Source organism: Mesocricetus auratus, unplaced genomic scaffold (genome assembly GCF_017639785.1).
Source record: "Mesocricetus auratus isolate SY011 unplaced genomic scaffold, BCM_Maur_2.0 Super-Scaffold_100019, whole genome shotgun sequence".
NCBI classification, from domain to species: Eukaryota; Metazoa; Chordata; class Mammalia; order Rodentia; family Cricetidae; genus Mesocricetus; species Mesocricetus auratus.
In genome coordinates, this window is record NW_024429200.1 from 23169541 (window position 1) to 23184229 (window position 14689).

At 40.6% G+C, this 14689-nt stretch overlaps 1 protein-coding gene across 2 annotated transcripts in view; it reads right to left on the bottom strand.

Moving 5' to 3' along the window:
- The window catches only part of Met (MET proto-oncogene, receptor tyrosine kinase), a 110940-nt gene that overhangs the window by 22864 nt on the left and 73387 nt on the right, over positions 1 to 14689 (bottom strand). For both annotated transcript variants that reach the window (XM_013121157.3, XM_005080933.4), the window contains 4 exons: positions 12901 to 13119; positions 4437 to 4583; positions 2812 to 2968; positions 2495 to 2635 (listed from right to left, as the gene is read on the bottom strand). In XM_013121157.3, the coding sequence (XP_012976611.1) occupies positions 2495 to 2635; positions 2812 to 2968; positions 4437 to 4583; positions 12901 to 13119 (664 nt within the window). The remainder of the gene's footprint in view (positions 1 to 2494; positions 2636 to 2811; positions 2969 to 4436; positions 4584 to 12900; positions 13120 to 14689) is intronic.

Below are 14689 nucleotides of genomic sequence, written 5' to 3' on the forward strand. Positions count from 1 at the left end.
TAAAGGGCTGTGGCATGGAGTGCTTTTTAACCCCAAATGAGGCAAAGAAACCAATCAATGCTTTTTCTCTTCCTCCAAGGAAACACAATCCACATCAAGGGTGGGGAACCAGGGTCACAGCAACTGACTGGCAGGGAGCACATGCTTGTGCGTGCTTACAAGCGTGCGCGTGCATGAGTGCATGCATGCCTGCGTGTGTGTATGTGTGTGTATGTGTGTGTGTGTGTGTGTGTGTGTGTGTGTGTGTGCAATGAAGGGACAGTTACGCGAGCAATCCTCCAAGGCTATCACACAATATTGTTTGCTTGCAAACAAACAAGAGAATCAGAACTTAAGAAAGCCGATGATGTCATGCCTATTTCTGACCCCACTCGTGCATGTTTGGTATTTCCCACAGTACATCTTCTGGTTAACAATACTTACTTAGCCAGACAGTAAGTCTCAAAACTGCCTCCAGAAAAGTTGTGGAGCGGCCTTTATAGTCATAATACTCATTAGCTCAAAACAAACAAGTGAAACCTCAGAGGAAGGCTCTAGAACATTCAAGAGGTCCCTGCAAAGCTGTGTGAGTTAAGAAAAAGGGAAGACTCCCTTTTTTTGCTGCTTCTCTAATAGCAAGGAGTTAGGTTCTACATGTTTCCCAGCAAATCACAGATGCAAATGGGGTTTCCAACACAGCTACTTCATCCTCATTTTCTAAACCTTTGCACCTGGAAAGCAGAGCTGTCAATTCTCAGGGGCTGAAGGAACAAAGGTTCTCCTGAAGGGAAATTCTACCCAGCCTTTGTTAAGTTCAAATACACTGAGAAGCCAATACAGAGCATCCATGGGTAATCCTGCTGAAATGTCATAGAGACTTCTGGGTCTCATGGAAAAAACTGTCCTCACCAGCTGCAGTTGCTGTTGGACAGGTTTAGATGCTCAGACGCCTGTTCTTCTCTTTGTGTGGCTCTCCTTTGCCCATTTAAATTTGCTGTCTCCAAGAAGCAGGTTCAAAGCAACCAGGAGGGCAAAACTTGTTTTTTCAGCCACAATGACAAATGTTTGGCAAGTGAGGAATGTAAAAGATTAAGAAAACTTATATATATATGTATATATATGATATATATATTACACACGCATGAATGCACACACAAAGTAATAATAATTTTTTTAAAAGTGAGAAAGCAAGCTGGCTCAGGAGGTAAATATAATTTGCTTACATGCCTAGGGGGCTAAATTTGATAGCTGGAACCTATATAAAGGTGGAAAGAGAGAACCAACCTCACAGAACTTTCCTGTGACTACACACACACACTCGCACACATGTACGCATGCACACGAGCGCGCGCGCGCGCACGCGCGCACACACACACACACACACACACACACACACACACCCCACAATTTAAAGATGAAGAAAGCTGTATGCATGTGTTTGTGTGTGTATATACACAGAACATGTGTGTGGAGGCCAGAGGTCAATGCTGGGTGTCTTCCTCAACCACTCTCCACCTTGTTTCCCTAACTGAATTTGGAGATGCTCGACCAATGTACTCTGAGGATCCAGGACACATGACTTTCATGTGAGTTCTACTGATACACACTCAGGGCCCAGGTCCTCTTTCTTGGGCTGTAAGCATTTCATAGACAGTCATCTCCCCCTACCCAGGAAAGTTCTTTTTTAAAGCAATTAGTTGTAAACCTCAGTAATCCCAGATTAGAGCTATTAAACGTGGATATGAAAGCCTAATTATATCTAAATTTTAAAAGCATGCTCCAAGCTTGATTTGTCCACATTTTTAAAGGATTGGATTTCTTTCCAGCAGTGGGCCATGAGGGGCATTCAATAATCTCTGGAGAAGTAGGCTAAGTCTCGGGAAGGGCAGCAAGTGGTGAGAGGCTCACAATGCTGGCGTGCTCGCCTGGAGGAGCAGCTTCTGACTTCTCAGTATCCACAACTGTCTGTGACTCACTTTGCTTGTCCAGTGGTAAATACTCAACAGGGAAATGCTTGTCCTTGACTCACGTCCTGTAACTTCTAAAGATAATGGCCCTGATACAATATGGACATTTTGCTTTGTGCAAGACATGTTTAAAGAAAACAATGGTATGCTTAAAAAGTTTTCCCCCCCAATACAGAAATTTAAAATTTATATTTAAATAGAAAATAGTTCATAACTATACTCTTCCTGAATGGTTACAGAGAGCTTCTTGATTTCTTAACATTGCCCTGAGTTTAGTGACTTTACTCAAATGATTCTATGGCGAACCTTGCCGTGTTAGCAGAAAGCTTGCAGATGCTAAAATTCACATACGATACCTGCATGAGTTTGATTAAAGTGAAGACTGTGCAATTCTACATCAAGTTAAGTATTCCTTTGGCAGAAGTCAAAACTTTATTTTTCTATTTGTATAAAAATATAAGGGAAAAAAAAGCAAAGAGCAAGAAGAATGCCACAGCCCACAGAGGTTTATGTATAGATATTTCTCAGGATAGTAAACTGAATTATACCTTCTGGAAAAGTAGCTCTGTAGTCTACAGACTCATTTGAAACCATCTCTGTAGTTGGACTTACACTTCGGGCACTGACAAGCCTATCCAAATGAGGAGTGTGTACTCTTGCGTCATAGCGAACTAATTCACTGCCCAGATCTTAAAACAGAGAGAAAGAGAGAGCTTGTTAAAGACTTGGCTATCACAGGTCTCAGTGCCCAGAACTCACAGGTTTTATGAATGCATATTAAACAGCCCATATGTCTCCATGGTAATACTGAATATAATCACTACATTCCTAGGCTAGCATCTTAGACAATAGCCACAATATGCACCTTTAATATGCTTTCTTTTTCTCAGCCACAGGAAGAGCCCGAGTAATGATAAAAGTATTACTGATATTGAGACCACACCAACGATCAATCCTGTGAAATTCTGATCTGGCTGAACGATCACTTTCCCAAGGACTGTTGAAGAGACTGCTTGCTTCCACTAGAAATAAATAAGAAGGGAAAGTCAGAGTTGGGCAAGACGGATATAAAATCAACTGTATATGTGGCCACCATTCTAGAAGTTGCATTACGACCTTCAGAGTAAGAAACCGCCCAATTCTGCCTCAGCGTTCAGGTAATTAGGAAGTACTGATCAACTTAAGCATACCTACGATACTTACATAACAATAATAGCCTTTGATCTTGAGGAACTAAAGTATTTAAGAAGGGAAATGGATAGATCAATTATTATAATGATGCCACAGAAGCATGAATAAATAGAAATTAATTATGTTCTCATAAGGGGGAAAATCATATTATAATTGGATACTAGAGTCTCATATTCTTTATTTTAGTTTGATACATAGGAGAAATCTTGTTGTTTCTCCCAGCTCCAGTGCTTTGTGATTTTGAAGATTGAAGGTCATTTTGGAATTTCTATTCTAGTTTCTACACCCAGTCTCAGATTTTGTAATTCTTTTGCATATTTCCATTTCCAAACACTTTCAGAAGACTTCAGGAGCCTTTAAAGTTACTTTTTCCTGGGTAAGCACTATACTGCACACATGAAATAAGACAGCACTCAGCAATAAAATGGAATGTACCACAAAAAATCTGCCAGGTAAAATGAGCCAGATGCCAAAAGACAAATATTGTATGATTTGACTTACATGGGACACCTAGGTCAGCAAATTCATAGAGAAAGAAAGTAGGTTACAGGGTATGAGAAGAGGGCATGGTGTTCTTGCTTAATAGTTACATAGCATCTATTTGGGAAGGCTTTCAAATTACATAACAGTGAGGGCCACACATACTGTGACTACATTTCATGTCCCCTGAACTATAAATTTCAAATTATTAAAAAGACAAATTTTATGATTTATGTGTATTACCACTATTTAAAGAAATACACAAATTGCAACATAACATATTGAATTATGTGTTTCAAGTACCCTGTATGGTATGTAAGCTATATCACAATGAAGTATTAAAAATAATAAAGACACATTCTTGTTCTGGGTTGTCTGATTTAGCTGTGTACATGGACTAAGGTAGTATGCAACAATTGAGTTTCTACTTCATTCTGCCAAGTGGATATGTCTCCTTTTATTGATAGAGTTCTATGCATTGTGACGACTTGGCTTGGTGGAAAGTGGGAGAAGGGACCCTCTTGAGTTTGTCCTTGTTCCTTCTGAGAATGACAGCACATTTTGGAAAGAGAGGGATGATGGAGAAGCAGTGCAGGCAAAACGACTTTTGAGACTTAGACTTCTAACCCAGGGGAAAGAGACAGTGTGGTTAAAAAAAAAAACCCTCAACATTTCTCAAATCACAGCTAGGAACTGAGGCTGAGCTGATGAGCCAAAGCCAACACACAAATGAGCCTTAATGATTTATTTTAAGACTACTGGTGACATAATTACACTGGCATCCTTATTTACATCATGAAAGGCATGTAGGAACCCCACCTCTATATTTAGCTCGCTGTTCAGTTTCAGCAGGTCATTGGGGACTGTACATAAAACGGCTTCAGAATGCAAGTATATATTCTGACAGCTCTTATTTCCAACTTTTAACACTTCACCTTGAACTGCTTCAGGGTCAATATCATTTCCCTGGAAAGAGAAAACAAAACGAAAAGGTCATTAACGCTTCGCAGGTCAGTAGGAATGTTGGCAGTTTTAGAAGGAATGCAAAAACACAGCAAATGTAGATATGTTTTCCAAGACATCTGACTTTTATGGTGCTCATTTTCAGGGGAGTTGAGCTGGCTGAAATAGGGTGTGAGCATTTCAGGACGTAACTAGGCAGGAGTGATAAGAAGAGCTTTCCTGTCAGATTGAATTTTAGAGAAAAGGAAAGGGAATCTTGTTTACGGATTTATTTTGAAAACTGTCATGCATAATCATCTTATGACTGTCTTCAGGCAGAGTATGGATGTTTGACAAAAAGAAAGCAGTTTTGAGTTTAGCAGCTAAGCCTGTTGAATTGCTTAACACTGCCTTTTGTAATGATTCACTTTAGAATCACACGGAATGCTTTCAAAAATACCAATGCCAAGGTCTCGTCTCCAGAGAGAGCTAATGTAACTGCCTCGTCGATACATGCCTGTAGCTGTTTGAGCTGGGAAATGCCTTTTTATTCTTCTTGCCTGGTTGAACCCTGCACGTAAGTAAGTTCATTTCAAAGAAATTCCCTAAAGATGCCGTATGACCTTCCTTAGGACTTGAGAGCACAATTACATTATTTTGAACAATTATATAGTTATTTGAGGACTTTTAAACATTACCCAATTTGACGTAGTTGAGTTAACATCAGGAATGTTTAAAATATCAAGAAACCAACCATTAGCCTTGGGAAAGAAGTGCAAACATGAACACAATTTTTCATATCAGGATTTAATGAGTAGCTATTTATTAATCAGGCTGTTATTTGGAGGAGAGAGCTATCAAAGCCTATTACTATTTTTTCTTATGGACAAAGAACAGCTCCTAATAGAGACAGCCCCGCGACTTCATTTTACATACTATTGAGTGCGTCAGAAAACTCCTTGCCCTTACAGTGTCTCCTGGATTTCAAGATGGGTAGGTCAGACATCGTTCTAGAAAGAGGAATACCTGAGCGAAGATACTTCTTTGTATTCTAAGAATCCATGGAAGAAATGGATGCAGACAAGCCCTACCTTTATCGTATTTCCAGAGGCGGTAGGAGCAAGCCATTGATCTAGGTCAGCCACACAGGGTAATTCAACAGAGAAGCACATAAATCTCACGGCTGACTTTGGGGCTTGAAATGACAACTTGTTGGTTAGGTCTAGGAAGGGCACAGGCCCTTACTCACATATTGGAGGGAATTCAGAGAATGACAGAGAAAAGAGATTAAAGAGCCCGAGGGCTTGATTTATGAGAGAAGCGCTAACATGTGCCTTGTGTGCTTAGATAATACCTAACGGTGGGGGAAGGGAGGCCCACAATGCTTGTCGCTCTCCAAGACTCATTCTTTCAGGCTTAGGATCTCCTTGGATCTTAAAACAGGAGAGTAAACAGCTGAAAGACAGAATCCTTCTTGATTCACAGCCATCAAGGAACACATGGTGAGCTCTGGTTTATAGAATATGTTACCACCAGCATTGTCTATGAAAACTGCTTTTAGAGCTGAAAACATAGACATGACAAGAGTGGTCCCAGTGGCTGTGACATATAAGAGGAACTGATATCAAAGCAGGAAGAGTAAAAATAGATAGTTTAATTTTTGTATTTAAAGTAAATGTAGCTTTATTGAGCTGTGGAAAAGATGTTTAAAGTCTTCATTATCGATATCAACTATTTATTAAGCAGAAGGATACATTTGAAAGATCAGCTCAGCTCTGCAGGCATTGAAGTGACAAAATATGGGTTTCTAAATAAAATGGCATAAGTGAGAGCTTCAGCCCTCTATGCACAAAGAGAAGCTCAGAATGCCAGTGACCTCATTTTATCCTGTAAAGACTCTTGGTATGTTGTCATTGCTGATTTATATGAGGGGAGCTAAGCTTCAAGAAGGGACTAAGTCACAAAGCTAAGCAAATTCTAACTGGTGCAAAATCTACTTACCACCCAATGAGTGTTAGATTCAGGTCTAGTCACTGCAAATGTGAAGATGGATAGGAGTTTCTACCTTCTGTCACACTCGTGAATGAGTGGCATCCCAAAACCTGAATCCTGAAGATACGTTATGAGAGACCTGGGGAATAAGGGGACATATGCCACTCATTCGTGAGATCACCAGTCACAGCATGAGGTGTGGGCTGGTAGCTAGACAGAAGCTGGGCAGTGAGGGCCTTGGCAACAGAAACCCAGAGACTTGGTGACTGTGGTGGCATTACATTTCACTTAGAGAATATGCGCCCTTAAGGATAGAATTAAGGTCAAAGATCTGCCTCAGAAGGCTTCAAGCCAGCTCCATTGGATATCCACAGAGAACCAGGGAAAAGGCTTCTAGGAAATTTGAGAAAAGCTGGATGGATGAAAATTCAATTAATTTCATCACTAGCTCATTGGGAGTCTTTATTTATTTAGAGACCTCATCCAAGTTTTGTACATTTCAGGGAACTACTACTTGAGAATAAGACATGAACACCATCAACACAAGTAAATCTGGATGCAGGGCCAAATGACTAGAAAAACGGAAGCCTTCCACCCTGCCTGGAGGGAGACCTGAGCTCAACTGGGATTGGCCTGCAGTCAACTAGTGAGAGAAGAGAATAAATAAGTCAACCTTTAACTGACTCCGGGCACCAGGTTGTTCGGAGTGGCCCAGAATGGTACTCCTTACTATATATCTTTAGTGCCCAGGCAGTGATGTCTGACTCATCACTTGTGATGCTCAACGTTGTTCTCGTGTTCACAGTATCACATTCTAGTCTCTGAATCTTGCTGTGCTTCATCTTGACCTGCTTCTTCTATGAAGTTCCTGCCCTCCTTGCTCTTTGAACTGAGTTTCCAGAAATGACGTTTGAAGCATGCCTGTTGTCACATACACCTAGCTGCTCTAGGGTAAGACAAACTCTGAGGTCTGGGCAGCCAGAGGCAGAGGCAGTCCTAAGATTTTCTTTTTGTTTTGTTTTTGTTTTTCGAGACAGGGTTCCGCTGTGGCTTTGGAGTCTGTCCTGGAACTCACGCTGTAGACCAGGCTGGTCTCGAACTCACAGAGATCCGCCTGCCTCTGTCTCCTGAGTGCTGAGATTAAAGGTGTGCGCCACCAACACCTGGCCTAAGATTTTATTAAGGGAGAAATCACTTAAGTGAGAAGCCAAGAAAACCGAGAACCAAAGGTCTGCATGCTACTCTCTGGGATGTGACCGGAATGCAACCGGAAATCAAAAAAGAGAGTCTTCTTCCCCTAGCTCTTTTATCCCCTGTACTTTATACATACCTGTGACCACGCCCAAGTGGGCGTGGCCAGCGCTAGGGTATGTAGATCTCTCCTTACATAATATGAACAGGGGAAAACATAAAGATTCTTTAATCAAATTTTAGATATCTGAAGAAAATTTAGAGCAGGACTATACATGGCTCGGTGGTTAAAGCACTTACTGCTCTTCCAGAGAACCTGAGTTTGGTTCCCAATACCCACATGGCTTACAACATGGCCTATAATTCTAGCTCCTGGGATCCACTGTCTTCTTGACTTCACAGGCACCCATATTCACACCTGTACACACACACACACACACACACACACACACACACAGTTAAAATAAAATAAAACTTTAAAATGTTTAGAGTTATTTCACTCAAATAAGCATGTAGAATCTGTATATCACATGATAGAAGATTTCTCTATTGTGAGAAGCATTTTTTATTCATTAAAAGAAAGTGAATAGTGAGAAACACTGTAACTCAGTGAATTTCATGAACTATGGACTCAGGAAAGTTGAATGTAAGTTTTAGTTCTGCTGTTTTCTCCTGGAGGGACCCCAATACAATTAAGTTAATCTTTTAAAATTTATTTATTTATTTGGACAATACTTACTAATCTCCTAATCTCCAAGATCTACATAAGATTTAAATGGATTAACAAAAAAACCTTGTATTGAATGTAAAATCCTTCATAGCATAAGCACTACTGCTGGTACTCCAAAAGAGATTTTTTACTCTGTGACTCTGTTCACAGAAGTCCTGATGGACTTTGAACTAACTCTCATATCTATGGGGTTCCTGATCTATTATCAGGAGAGAACAATATTTGACCCTATTGGGTTCTCTTACCCTGAATGTGTCTGTCCCCTTTGCATAGTCACCAAGCCAACTAAGTCATTGAGGTAGATCCCACCTCCGGGGCTGAAAGCTATCATAATCCCTTTTAAACCAAGGGTTATTATAGGTATCGGATTGAGGAGTATGAGCTCCTCTTGGCAAGAAAAACAAATTTTATTGCATAATTTGCCCTGTAGATCTTGCTCCCCCTATTTTTTTCTCCTCACAGGGTTTTGACAGGTAGTCCATACTGGCCTAGAACCCTTATCTTCCTATCTCAGCTACCCACAATGGGGTTATAGGCAGGTGCTACTGCCCCTAACTATCCATCATTTTCTTATCCTCCTCCACCTCCTCCACTCTCTCCCTCCCCCTCCCCTCCTCCTCTTCTTGGTTATGTGCTTGTGTGTGCTTCATGATGTGGGTCTTTTGAGTGCAGGTACTGGCATTGTCCAGGAGAGTGAATAGGATCCTCTGGAGCTAGAGTTGCAGGCAATTGTGAGGCCTCTGGTGTGGGTGTTGGCAACCAATCCCTAACTCAGGTTTTCTGCAAGAAACTACTGAACCACCTTTCCAGCCCCCTCTTTTTCTTTCTTACTTTTTCTTTTTGTAGCGCTAATGATTGAGCCGAGGGTCTTGAGTATGCTAGCTAAGTACTCTACAACCAGGTCACATTCTAGCACCACAGCACTTTCACTGATGGGAGAGAAACACACCTTGCACTCATGTTTTCAAGGGTAGTAAAATAAGTATAAGAAAGTCTTTTAATAAAAACACTCTACTGGGTGTTCAAGAGAGGCAGAGGTTTCAAAGTAATCAATTGTAGAAATTGTTAAAGGATTAAACTACTGCCACACTATTAGGATACTTTAAATCTCCTCTGGAATACACCGTTGTGACATGGTAAGTACTATAGACTTGTTAGAGAAAATGAGTGAATTTTATATAGTCAAGAAAGGGACTGCTTTGTGCCCATCTGCTGTGGAATAATCCTTTTGTACACTGTGAAGATTTGTTGCTGTGATTGGTTTAATAAAGAAGCTGATTGGCCAATAGCTGAACAGGATAAAGTTAGGTGGGAGAGCCAAACTAAGAATGCTGGGAGGAAGGACAGAGTCAGAGGAGTTGCTACAGATGCAGAGAGAAGGAAAATGAGCATGCCTTACTGAGAAAAGGTATCAAGCCACATGAAGAGAGTAGATAAGAAATATGGGTTAATTTAAATGTAAGAGTTAGCTAGTAACAAGCCTGAGCTATTGGCCAAGCATTTATAGTTAGTATTAAGACTCTGAGTAGTTACTTGGGAGTGGTTACTGGAACAGGAAAACTCCACTTACACCCATCTCTGGGGACCTGGGGTGATGTTGAAAATACCATTAATAGACTTAAGATGATGCCAAGCCATGTTTTCCTTGGTCCAACAACTTTGTAGGGCATTGAACAACAGCTCTTTAATTTATGGAAAAAGGATTTTTCTCTCCCATCAAACAATGGGTTTGACAGGGTAGATAAAGAACCACTTATCTCTAATCTGTGCAACATAGACACTGGAACAGGGGGGCTATAACTATTTACACATAAACCATTGTTTTCATCAAGAAAAGCCCAATGGAATCTTTCAAACAGCAAACACAGTAATTGTTGAAAGCAAAAGGTCACAGTAGATTAGTTTTATTGAGGGAAAAAAAGGGGAAGTGATAAAAGCTCTTTCTTTTTCTAAAACTAATTAAAGCAGCAGATGAAAAGAACGTTGGTGTGGCAAACACACTGTTCAGTGAAGCAGGCTTCCATTTAATTTCATGCTGGGTTTACTTAATTATTGCACAAAATGCAACGGAGAGGTTAGTGATGGGGCGAGTGTGAATGTGCACACGGGTTTGTTCAGAGATCAAGATCTCCCAGAGAGAACCGAGCTGTTTCAGTGGAAATATCACTGGGATGGACCTGACCCATGCTACCCACATCACACCTGAGTAAGGACTCCTCTGCTGTTTGCGTTGCTCACATCTGCACCCATATGTTCTAGAAGGGAAGACATTCCCAGTGTCTCAGAAGGCAGGTTGTGAGGGACGAACATTTTGCTAATCGAGTGGACCATGGGAAATTAAAGTCTTGATCATTTTACTAGCTTTCTTACTATCTAAAGTAAAAATGACTGAAAGGACGCCAGAGAGCTGATTTGAGTCCAAATTCTCCCACATTTGTATTCTGCTTATTCCATTACCTCTCAAACCCCAGCCTGCTTGGGTTTTAATGATTTTTGTCTGCATCAGCCTGCCTTAGTCAAGGTGCCCTGTGACTATGTTTTTAGAGGCTGTTGTATTCCCAAGGTGGTGGCACTCCAGGTTGATTGATAAATCAGCTTAGATTTGACCACACCTATGGAACGGTCCAGTGGGTGGAGGTGAGTTAAATCTCTGAAGCTCTTGTACAGAGTGGGATGCTGCACCATGCATCTATAATCCCAGTTCTCCTCCGAGGTGGGAGGCAGAGACAAGAGTATTGCTCAGAAACTACAGGCCTGTTAGCCTGCCCTGGAGTGGAAGCAACTGTATTGCCCACTCCACAGAAGATACTGTAAATGTGGCCAAGAAGTCTGGCAGTGGTAGCTCACGCCTGTAATCCCAGCACTGAGGAGGCAGAGGCAGGTGGATCTCTGTGAGTTGGAGGACAATCTGGTCTTTAAAGAGAGTTCCAGGATAGCCAGAGCTTTTACACAAAGAAACCCTGTCTTGAAAAATCAATCAAATAATAACAACAACAAAAATGTGGTCAAGAACCCATGACTGGGAGCTCACAGGTTCCATGGCTGTGGGGGTGAGGGGTGGTGGGGGAGGGACGACCCACTGTTATTAATTTGCTAAGTAGTCATAATATCAAACTGTCCTCTGAATTCCTATCTCTATACTCATAGCTTAGTGTAGCACTCAGAGATCATCAGGGGACTTTCTTTCTGCATTGGATAATGGATAATACAGAGACTCAGAACTTGTCAAGGTACAGAGACAAGGTGTCAGTGGAGTGGTAAGCCACAAATGGAACATTTATATCCTCTGTCCCTTCAAAGCTTCAAGAACAATGTCTTGGAAGAAGGCGTAGAAAGTTGAAAGAGTCAGAGGTTGGGGAGGATTTGAACAAAGCAGTCACTTCTGACATGTTAGGACTGTTCATGAATTCACAGCTGCTTGCACAAAACCTTTACATGGGCCTGCACCCCTAACTAGAAGACATTGACAGCTGTTGGCATTTTGGAGAGGGACAGTCTATTCTTTTTAAAAGTGTGGTCCCTGGTATGTCAACCACAAGTACATTTCACTGGATGGCCCTGAGTCTATGAATATGTGAAATTGGATTTTCTAGGTTATTAATGAAAAAGAAGACATGAAATTAAGAGGGTGAGGGTAGATTTCCAGGAGAAGTAAGAGGGAAGATATGAGAGTGAATAAATAAAAATACACCATATGTTTACTCAAAGAATTAATAAAATATCATATACACACATGAGAGAACACATGAGAAAGAGGGAGAGAGAGAGAGAGAGAGAGAGAGAGAGAGAGAGAGAGAGAGAGAGAGAGAGAGAGAGAGAGAGAGAGAGAGAGACATAGGTACAAAGAGAAAGGGAAAAAACCAACTCTGAAAAATTGACCTCTGATCTTCAAATATTTGCTTGCCATGGCATGTATGCTTACACACACACACACACACACACACACACACACACACACACAGAGAGAGAGAGAGAGAGAGAGAGAGAGAGAGAGAGAGAGAGAGAGAGAGAATTGGCTATATCCAGATACAAAACTTCCCATACTATAAGGAAATACAAAACTTAAAACTATGCACCTCCCATCATGGCCCTTGCTGTTTATGGTCCAGTAAGCATGTTTAGGTGAAGCACATAGGGGACATATAACACCATCAGGATAGTATCAGGAGCCCGTTTGATAGATTTATGCCCAGCATTTGCTACTTTTCAACATATACACAAGGAAGGGGTCTTAAAGGCTTCATTAAAAAGCAGTGCATAATTACACTTACATTTTAGTCTTATGCCAAAAAGATTTGTTTCAGTGCTTTGATATGTGCTGATGTAGAGTAAGATATAATGGCCAAGTACAATGACTCTATTCACATGGCTATAAAGTCAACAAAGTAATTCAAGTTCATTTAAGAGAGTATTTTAAGCATTTCTTACCTTAATTTCTAGTACATTTTCATTGCCCATTGAGATCACCACGGGCTTTTCAAAGGGCTTAAACACAGGATTATGCACGTAAGTGAGATCAAAGTGTTTGGAAAGAACCCCGTCTAACAGGAAAAAGGCTTTGGTCTTCAGGGGGAGTTGCAGACCCAGCTGTTCCAGTGAAGGAGTGGTGCAGCAGATGATCTCTGAATTCGAGCGATGCTGACATGCCTACAGGAAGACAGAGTTTCCCACTGTCAGCAGGACACAGGCAGCATCTACATCATTTGGCTATGTCATAACTTCAGAACCAACAAAAACCACACCGATTGGATTGTCAAAAATGCTCTCCACTTAACTTCCTAATGTTGAAGAACACGTTTTGAGAAACATGACAAGTGTAAAATTTGCCAAACAAATTTTTTTTAGGGACCCAGAGCTTCAATTGCTGGGAATAAACTATAATGATACAGCTGGCCTTCCCTTCATCATGTATTTTTTCCCTAGGACAATAGGCAGTTTCCTGGGGGAACTGCTTCCGTGTTTTGAAAAGCAGCTATGGGCAAACAGGAGCTGGACTTTGAGAACTTAGAAGTCCTTGGTTCAGATCTCACTTTGAAGTTATGAGAAGTGAGGGGAAGGCATCCCCCAGAAACCCTGTTTCCCTAGGTAGTAATTAAGACTGAAGTGTTCGTCACAGTGTGGGATGCTTCCTGGTTAAGGGTTTTGTAATTGCCAAGTTCCACCATAGCTGCCATGCTCATGGAACCTTACTGGTCTGTTAACTGGTAAGCGTTGACTCCAAAACACTTTACAAAGACGCCTCATGTAATGTTCCTGATACTCTTACTGGGAGGTGTCAAGTTGTCCCAGTTTTAGATAAAGACACTGAGCTCAGGAAAGCACACTTCATTCAGTCTGGTCACACATCTGAAGTGTAGACTAGGGTGCTAACAACCAAGGCCATTGACATCAATGATCACTATCATTACCACCAAGCCTTGCTTCTTTCTCACTCTGTAGTCTCTCTAAATAATGCTGTCCACATTACAAAGGCTCTGCTATTATTATTTTATACCCTTTCATCTCTCATTTCAAATCTTCCTCTTTGAAATTCTGATTTATGGAATTTTGGAAAATGCAGTTTCCTCTTGATTGTACTTAGACTAAAACCAGCCACACAAAGTGGTATATTTAAAGTCAAAGGGTTACGTTTCTCCCCAAAGGAAAAGACAAACAGGCAACAACATCCCTTAGATTTCCTTTTCTTTGACAAGTATCGTTGGAGATAAAACAATTACTTATGCCCACAATAGCAAAAGGCCTCAGGATATACATAAAAAGCACAGAATTTTCTGTGTGGTATTTTCTTCTTAATAATTTTGAAACTTACTCCGTATTTAAAAATCTATGTTGGAATCAGATAAAACATGAATAAAATATGCTGCACTATTTAGTTTTATATAAAATAGAATGTCACAGTGCTAAGAAATATTTATTCCTATCATCTTGTAAAAGAGAAATGGAAAGATTTCACGGTTACCATAATAATTCTCTGTATAATATCAAGAACCTAGAAGTCACAAATTAATCTGCAGGATTCTGGGGCACGGCATACATCAACAAATTAATCTACATTTTTGTTAAGTTAATCATTTCTATCTTTTAAGACTTTGCGTTTACTGGAGTGAAATTATTCTGGTTAGATATATATCTACATCAGACCTGACTGTAAGTTTTTATTTGTTAAATAATAAGTGGTTTCAATTCATCATAGTCAGCTTTAAACTCTATAAGCCAC